The sequence below is a fragment of the Myotis lucifugus genome, unplaced genomic scaffold, assembly GCF_000147115.1.
Source record: "Myotis lucifugus unplaced genomic scaffold, Myoluc2.0 scaffold_19, whole genome shotgun sequence".
NCBI lineage: Eukaryota > Metazoa > Chordata > Mammalia > Chiroptera > Vespertilionidae > Myotis > Myotis lucifugus.
In genome coordinates, this window is record NW_005871067.1 from 11,962,318 (window position 1) to 11,971,722 (window position 9,405).

General features: G+C 48.2%; 1 protein-coding gene across 1 annotated transcript in view; it reads right to left on the bottom strand.

Annotated features, from left to right (window-relative positions):
• Positions 1-3,033: 3,033 nt before the first annotated feature.
• The window catches only part of LOC102431437 (cryptic protein-like), a 21,769-nt gene continuing 15,397 nt past the window's right edge, over positions 3,034-9,405 (bottom strand). The window contains exon 5 of the mRNA XM_023751307.1: positions 3,034-3,353. Coding sequence (XP_023607075.1) covers positions 3,034-3,353 — 320 coding nt within the window. The remainder of the gene's footprint in view (positions 3,354-9,405) is intronic.

The following is a 9,405-nucleotide window of genomic DNA, read 5'->3' on the forward strand; positions in this document are numbered from 1 at the left end:
CACCGCCTTCGGCATCCAAAGGGCCGCAAGGAGGGTAAGGATTTCTGGGACATTTTTGATTTCCTTCCCTCCTGACCTTAGGAGTCCCCTTTCTTGGTATAAGGCCCCGTGAACAAGAACAGTGGCAAAAGCATGTCGGCTGTCCGTGTATATATTCACTGCCTTTCCCTTCCCCCACCATAGAGCTTGGGTGAGGGCTATTAGCTCTGCCTTCTGAGTTGATGTCCCGTGCCCCAGTGCCTGCGCCCAGATTACCTTGTCAGCTGTCACGACCGCTGCTCCTGCATACCTGGTCCCTTCAACCACAAAACTGCTTCCATCAGTGTATAGGGACTCGTCAGGGTCTGGCAGGGGCTGGTCCGTCAGGTCCTCTCAAAGGTTCTTGAGCGAGGGCAGGGTTTCAGTGCAGTCATGGAGGGGCTTCTCGGGGTCGTTATCAGGCAACAGGGTAGCAGGGTTTAGTGCCACCATTTTGAGAAAACTGACTCGCGGGGGATCAAGCAAGAGTACCTGCTACTGGGTGATCCGAGCATTCGAGAGCCAGTGTCCAGTGGGTTTCGCAACAGTGCCTCCACGGAATGTGGAGCCACTACTTGCAAGTCCTGCCTGAGGGTGAGTTTCGAGGCTTCCTTTACCAATATAGCTGTAGCTGCCACTGGTCTCAAACATCTCCGCCACCCTGCAGCCATGGGGTCTAGCCGCTTGGATAAGTATGCCACAGGCCTTTTCCATGGTCCCAGGGATTGGGTTAACACCCCCTGTGTGATTCCCCGAGCCTCTGCCACATGTAACTGAAATGGCTTTGTGAGGTCTGGCAGCGCTAACGCTGGTGCGCTGACTAAGGCTTGTTTAAGATCTCGAAAAGCCTTAATTTCAATTTCAATCCAGTTTAGTTTCTCAGTCTTCCCCCCGGTGCAGGTATACAGGGGTTTTGCTATTTCTGCAAAACCTAATATCCAAAGGTGGCAATATCCTACTGCTCTGAGGAATTCCCACACCTGCTTCTTTGTCTTGGGGACAGGGATTTGCATGATAGCCTGTATTCGGCTAGTCGACAGAGTCCTTATTCCTCCGCTGAGTTCATACCCCAGGTAAGTGGCTTTAGGGGTGCAAAGTTGGGCATTTTTAGCAGACACCCAGTACCCCATTTTGCCCAAGGTTCTCAACAGGGCTTCAGTAGCCTCCCTACACTTGCTCTGGGTTGCCGCGGCAAGGAGGAGGTCATCTATATACTGGAGTAGGGTGACTTCTGGATGTTCCTGCCTGAACAGGCCCAAGTCCTGGCTGAGGGCTTCGTTGAACAGAGTGGGGGAATTTTTGAACCCCTGGGGTAACCGAGTCCAGCTCAATTGTCCTGATTCCCTTTCGTCTGGGTCCATCCATTCAAAAGCAAAAATGGGCTGGCTGGATGAGGCCAGAGGCAGGGAGAAGAAGTCATCCTTTAGGTCTAGAACTGTGTATTCCTGATGATGGGGAGGTAACAGGCTCAGGAGGGTATATGGATTAGGCACTGTGGGATGTATAGTTTCTACCCTCTTATTGACCTCTCTTAAGTCCTGAACGGGTCTGAAGTCCTCCATTCCTGGTTTCTGTACAGGAAGCAATGGGGTATTCCACGGAGAGTAGCAAGGGACTAAGATTCCTGCTTTTTTCAGTCTTTTTATGTGGACTGCGATGCCTCTTCGGGCCTTTTGGCTTATTGGATATTGCTTAACCCGTACTGGAATTGCTGTGCTGGAGAGTTGTACCACAATTGGGGCTCTGTGGACCACCAATCCTGGGGGGTTACTCTCTGCCCATACTCCAGGTATTTTCTGTTGCAGCTCTTGGAGTAATGGGGCATCTGGGACCGGATTGTTGCTCTCGGTTCCTTCAGCGAGGTGATATTCCTTGCTCAAGGGGCAAGTCAAAAGTATAGTCCCCGGTCTCTGATTAAAAGTCACTGTAGCCATTTCCTCTTGGAAGGAGATGGTAGCCTGCAGTTTGCTGAGAAGGTCCCCTCCCAGTAGCAGGTACGGGCACTCCAGCATCACTAAGAATGAGTGGGTCACTGTCCCGGCCCCCAGGTTGGTAATTTGGGCCTGGGTCCATGGGTAAGATTTAGTCTTCCCCGTGGCTCCCTGAATGGGGGTTCATTCTTTGGACACCGGGCCCTCTGCCTGCTGTAGGACGGAGTAAGTAGCTCCAATGTCTATAAGGAAGTCCATGGGTTTGCCCCCAACTTTTAAGGTGACCCTAGGCTCCTGGGGGCTAATAGAGATGGAGCCCCGTCCCCGTCAGTCTACTTCTTTGACTAGTACCGGGGTTGGGCGTTGCTGAGGCTTTTTTGGACAGTCTTTCTTCCAATGACCCCTTTCCTTGCAGTACGCACACTGGTCCTTCCCTAAATCAGAGCATCTTGGGTGCCTGTCCTCTTTCCCGAACTTCCTTCCCTTTCTCTGATTCCCGTCTCTTTCCTCTTGCATGACAGTTACCAGGACCTTTGCCATTTTCCGAGTCTGCACAGTCTCTGAATCTTCTCTATTGTTAAATGCCTTTTGATCAACCTCAACCAATTCTGACAGCACTTTTCCCTCAAAGCCTTCTAACTTTTGTAATTTCTTTCTAATGTCTGGGGCCGACTGGGGCACGAAAGCGATGTTAACTGCCCGCCGATTCTCAGGCGTATCAGGATCTATGGGTGTGTAGAGCCTGTAGGCTTCACACAGGTGCTCTAGAAAAGCGGCGGGAGATTCATTCGGTCCCTGTACAGTTTCAGTTACCTTAGACAAATTGGTGGGTTTCCACTCAGCCGCTCGGATTCTCCTCAGCAGAGTCTGGCGATACTGATCGAGAGCCTCCTTACCTCGCTCCGTGTTGGGGTCCTACGAGGGGCGGGAGAGTGGGAAGATAGCCTCGAGCTGTGCTGACTCTGAAGAGGGTTGGCCGTCGGGGCCAAGAACCAATTTCCTTCCCTCCAACCTGACTCGCTCGCTGTCTCTCCACTGAGGTGAAAAGGGTCTGGAGGAGCTGTTGGCAATCATCCCAAGTGGGCTAGCGGGTGAAAAAGACAGACTCCAAGAGAGAGATTAATCCCTGCAGATTCTGAGAAAAAGAGGGATTCTGATTCTTCCAGTTGTAGAGGTCACTGGTCGAGAAAGGGAAGTAAACCATAAAAGGTCGTTCCTCCCCGTTGGGGGAGGCCACCTGGCGCAAAGGCAACATTGGGGCTCCAGAGGAGTCCAGAGAGGGGGCTGAGTGTGGGGGTCGGTTCTCTGCCCCACTGCGGGTATGAGATGGACTCAGAGGATCTTCAGGGGGAGCCGCCACCGGGGCTGACGGATACGGGGGCAGCTCTGCCAGGATGGGGTCCTCTGGTGGAGGTGGGAGGACAAGGGGCTTCCTCTCAGCCTCCCTGGGAGGTGAAGTGAGGAGGACAGTCTGTCTCTGTCCCAATTTCTTTTTCTTTTCTGAGTGTTTTTGGCAATCCTGAAGCCATTTAGGATTATCAGTTAAGACATCTATCCAAATTTGAATATACACCATTTGGTCCAGGTGCCCGGGGTTTCCAAAAATTATAGCCTGGACCTGATAGGCTAAACCCAAATTGGTCGACCCCTCAGGAGGTCACTCGATCTGCGGGAACATTGGCCATTCACGCTCACAGAATTTCTGTAAATCAAAAGCGTTAACAGGGGCTCCGTAGCCCTCGGCTCTTCGCTTGAAGTCCTGAAAATTTTTCAAAAAACATTTAAAGGGGGTACAGGTAGTAGATGAAGCTGATTGACCCATTCTGACAACAAAAAACAAATTGGATGCAACAACAGACGCAGACAAGACAAATAACAACTAGACTCAGGATCTCCGGGCACCATCGTGCACCAGGATCTGGTCTTAACGGAAGTAGTGCTGCGTCCAGCCTTCCGGAGACCTCTGACGGGCCCACAGAACCAGAATCAGGACTCAAAAGAATTGAGTCTTCTTACCGGTAAGAATCAGATCCAGATGGCTCCAACTGAAGTCAATTAGACAATTTTTGGACAGACCTGCCAAACTCTATCGGTCCGGGGCTGAGGAACGTCTCTCAGAGATCTCCCCCTAGGTCCGGGAGTTTGGATGTCTTTCCTGGACTCTGGTCACGGGACCCGGTCAATGGCCAGTTATCTCGCTGGGGGCCTCCAAATGTTGTGGATCGCGAGTGTCAGAATGACCAGAACTCCAGACTGATTAAGATTTAGAGAGCCTTTATTGACTGGCCAGCGTCTGCTCCTCCACTGGGGAAGCCCAAGGGAGAAGTGGCCCCGACCATCTGCAGAGTCCAATATTTAAAGGGGACAACTACATCCGTATTCAGGTTCCCATAGCAAGCAAAGCCAAGTTACAAAAGCTAATTGCGTAGTTTTAGCCAAGCTAATCATCATCCTCCTGTTATTCATTTCTGGGTAACTTAAAGGTAAGGACTATTCTTACTTTTGATCTGTTTGTTCTTTGTGGGTCTGCTGCTCAGGAGTGTTGATCTGTTTGTTAATTAAGCAGGCCTAAAAATTTTCCTACTCTGTAACAATGAGAAGGAATGTAGTTTATAGCCAGCAGGTAAGGACACACAAGGGGAGGTGAATGTCACTTCTCCCAAAGCAGCTGTTCCCAAACAAAGGATAGGATTTGTTTAGTGGAGGGGGGAAAAAAAAAGGCCACATGCTAACCTGACTACCTCAGGGAAGGCCTGCAAGGCAGTTTGGCAAACTCAAAGACCTAAAGAAACTGTTGTAATGTACCCCGTGAAGGACGCCTCAAGAAGTCGAATTAAGGAGCCACATTTATTTCAAAGCTGGGACTACAAGGGGGCAAATGCTCTCCAAATATCATAGTGCCCCCTTGGCAGAAACATCAGACTTATATAGGCAAATATCACAAAGGTATTGATTACATCTCGATGTTTGGAATGAGGAACCTGGTTTGCAAAAAGCAGTTTGTTACAGAAGCTAAATTGAGCAAGTTAGTTATCTACAAAGATTAATTATAGTTTCAGGTTTTGGGACCACTGAGTCAACGGAAACACATTATCTGGAGCCATTGAAGCAATTTAAAGTAATTATGCTGTCCTAGTCAGGTCTTGGGACCACTGAGTCAATGGAAAACACATTTTCTGGAGCCACTGAAGCAATTAGAGCAATTGTGCTGTCCTGGTCTCCAGGTGCAGAGGAATGTGTTTTGATAGACCAGTAAAACTACAATCAATGGGGTGATTTATATGTTTCCAGGTCTCAATCTGGAAACTGAAGTAACTACCCTATTGTTTAAGCAAGCAGGTGTGTACAGAAGCCAGCAAACAGCAGTTTGTTTGTTTTTTACCCGAGATGAATGTTGCTATGCTTCATTGCTTCAAAACCACAAATGATGGTCTGAAATTAAAAATTTAACTAAAAGCAGTTTATAGTGGGTAGTCATGTCCTAGGCCAGTATTTTCCCTAACAAAGATCAACTTCAATCTTTACTGAGCCTAATGTCTTTTTGCATTTAAGATAACATACCTGTGGAATGTCAGGGTAACTTGTAACTTCCCTTTTCCTGGATCCCTCAGGGCACAACAAGTGGCACTAAGACAGAGACCACAAATTCCCTTATTGTTATTGTTATGCTGTTAATTGTCGACTGTTAACTATCCTATACCCACCTATGTAAAAGAAGCATGTGTCCATCATTGCACTTTTTATCCAATCCCAGAGGTACCCCCCTTTGCTTTCTCCCACCTCCCTAATCTATCACCAATGGATTTCATGTAACCCACTTACATCTCCTCCTTTGATTGTGATATATCAAACAAGGTAAAGGGCCGCCATTTTCTGGAGCATTATCCCAATCCATTGAGATTCTGCTTCTGGGCAATTGCCAGTTTGGCTCAAATAAACTCACAAAAATTCTTTATAGGTTTGAATGTTTTTATATTAACAGTTTTTATTCAGGAAAGTCATGCGTAAACATTGAGAAGAGCTTCCTCATTGCAGGTATAGGTGGGGATATTCCTGCTCATATACAGTTAGAAAACATGTCTATACATACATCACATATTCATTCAAAAATGGCAGACAATCTCTACCTCTAGGAGGACATTTTAGTATTACAGTGAGGGTATAATGAGAAAAGTTCATGAAGAGGTCAGTACAGAGTCCTCCAGGCCACTTTGGCCAGCCTTGGGTGGTTTCAGCCAGATCAACCCCCTGGTTCTGCAAATCATCCTGAGCTTGTCCCTGAAAAGACAGTTCTGGCAATCGTCAATGTCAGGGATGGTATAGGTATGGAAGGAAGTTTAACCAATTAAGTCCCTTCTGTTAAACTCTTAGCAAATTACAGGATGTGGTTACACAAACCTTATAAAACCTAGGGTGTTCTAAGTGGGTTTACAGGTTAATCTAAGCAAAGTTATGAATTCTAAATAAAAGTTAGTCTATGCTAGGCTGCCTGCATATATAGGCAATTTACAGCATCTATTTAGGTTAGGTTACAGCATCTCTAGTGCATCTACACATGGAGGCTAGGGGTGTTGGAGAGGAGTTGTTATTTGGGAGGGTCTGCCTGCTCAGTCTCCTCTGAAATCACAGATGATGTAGAGTTGAAGAGGTCCCTGCCTCTAGTGTTTACTCATGTGAGGCTAAGTCATGTACCTAGAAATAAGGCTTAGGGAAGCAAAAAAGGCTCTTTCATGATAATGTTTATTAATAAAATTATTTATGTAATACTTTGATTTATACAAAATCAAGCAAATATATTACTTACAACACAGAAAACTAAAGAGGATGCACAAGACATGCTTTTTCAACAGATCCAGGGACAGTAAGGTCCTGCCGGTGTGAATTTCGAATTAGGCTCTTGCAGGCCAGGCAGCAATCTCTCCTTCACTGATGATGCATTTCAGGAGGAAGCAGGGCAGGAAGCTGAGAAAAATCAGCAGGCACTGTGTGCTTAGTCTAGTCGAGTATGAGGTGAGAAATTCCTTCAGGTCTGGGAAAAAAAACACCAGAAAATGTAAGACACTCTGTTGCAGACTTGTTTTAAGGGACTGAGACAGGCTTTTGCACATGCTCTGATAAAGGTCTTTCCCTGCTTTGGCCTCCTAACTAGGCTTTGCCTGCATTAGGGCTGGATGGGAGTAAACCCAGAGCCCATAGCACGGGCTCACCAAAGGTCACCGCATCGCAGAAGGAAGTCAGCCTTTGGGGGCACAGCTCAAGGAATATGTGCTTGCCTTTAGCTTTTTTATTCCTTTTGCTGAAGCCAAAACAATGGGATTTTTGTGGAACCTGGGATTTGTTGAAGAATTCACTGATTGTCATTAAGGCAACAAATAAGTGACCCTGCACCCCCTCTCATTTAGCACATGAGCTGACCAAGGTGATCTTTCAGAGTTCCAAACCAAGTCATTTACCAATCAGGGGCAAATATATCTGATTTAAAATATAACGCAATAAAATAGCTTGCATTTATCTGGTACAAGGAAGGTCCAACTTTCTCCCATAGTCTTAACACTATTTTTTTTTAACTAGGGACAATTTAGTAAACAGAAGGAAAGTGCCCACCCCTAAAAAAATGGCAAAATACCACAAGGAAGTAACAACAATAAACAGCTCCACAGCATTGTGGCACCACACCCCACAGTGCTAACCTCTCCTGCTGTCACAGTGTGGATCCTTGACAGCAGACCTCACTGAGCTCTAAGGGCCCATGAGTCTGGCTTTCTGTATGGCTGAGCCTTCAGCCCAGGGGTGCTGAGTAGAAATAACTGTCAATCTCCCCTAGTCTGGGGTACTGAAGCTGGGCAGGGGTCTTGGTTAAAGTCCCTAGTGGTGAGTGATTACCATGTAAAGCTGGTAAGCCCCACAGGTATGGTCACAGGTAAGGATGCCAACTCCACCAAAGCATTCTCACAAGCAAAGCTATGGGCAGGGAAGCACATAGCTAAGGAAGGGCCCCACTACAGGAACTTCTCCCTGGGCTAGCCAGCCCCCCAACCACCTGCTGCTCCTGGAATAGGCCTGCCCAGCCCCACACTCTATGATGCCTCTAGGAGATGCCCTGGACGTGAGAACCTGTGGTGAGCATGAGATAGTAGAATGAACAAGTAATAACAAAGACAAGCCACCATAGAAGGGTCCCACTCTGTACTTGCTCACAGGTGAGCCACTGTGGGCAGTCTAGGAGGCCAGACTCAAGATGAGACCAAAGTTAGGCCCACTCCAAACCTAGGCGCCTTCCCCATACCACCTCCCCTTATGAGAGTGATGTTCCAGGGTACTAGACCCCACAAAACAGGAACCCTAACATGTAGGCCCAGCGGAGGCTCCAGAAGAGCTGTTGAAAGATAGGGGCTCACAAAATAAGAAGCTATTCAGGTAAGAAAAGGGTCAGCAAGTACTGAACTTGAGAGCTGATTTTCCCCTGAGAGAAGGAAACAGACTGACCACAAAGAAGGATTCAGACCCCACCAATTGTCTTTTCTTGTATATAAACTCGAAGGTCATTTTTTTAGTCAGCTTTGTGAATTAGGTTGGACTGAGTCAGCCCCCTCAAGCAGGAGTCCTGAAACTGAGGCTGTGAGCACCATATAGTATCCCTCCAAGGGAGCACAAGGTTACCCTTTGAGCTAAGAGAGAAAATATTAGAACTTCCACTACATATTTATAGGAAAAGCATTACTAATGTTTACTGTGTATATTAGAATCTAGGAAATCAGTGGTTCTAAGCCCACCATTATTTTATGTCATGCCAAACACACACACACACACACACACACAACTCTGCTACTGATGAATGATCTACACTAATAAAAGAGAAACATGGTAATTGGGGTATGACCACTACCCTTCCCATTGGCTAATTAGCGAGATATGCAAATTAATCACCAGCCAAGATGGCGGTTAACTGTCAACAAAGATGGCGGTTAATTTGCATATGTAGGCACAATGCAGGAAGGCAAAAGGGAAAGCACAGAAGAAGCCCCCTGGCACTGACAGTGATCGGAAACCCAGGGGGGAGCTAAGAGCCGGGGGACAGGGCAAAGGCGGCCCCCAGGGCCCCTTTCCTCGCCCCCCCGCCCCTGATGGGGAAATCCTGGCCTTTTGGCGAGAGGGTATTTATTTTTGGAGGGAAGGAGGGGGGGAGGCCGTGATGGGAGCTGGGCAGGGGCGGAGCCCCCGATCGTGGGGTGGCTGCAGCTGTCGGTTCCCGCTGCCCGGAGCCCACTATCAGGGAGCGGTTGAGCTGGGTGGGGGGGCGGCTGCAGCTGGGGGTGTCCCCTGCCTGGGCCTAACGCCTCGGCCAGAGGCGAAAGGCCCGGGCAGGGCGGAGCCCACTATAGGGGGGTGGCTGCAGCTTGGGGGGTCCCCTGCCCAGGCCTAACGCCTCAGCCAGAGGCCTTAGGCCCGGGCAGGG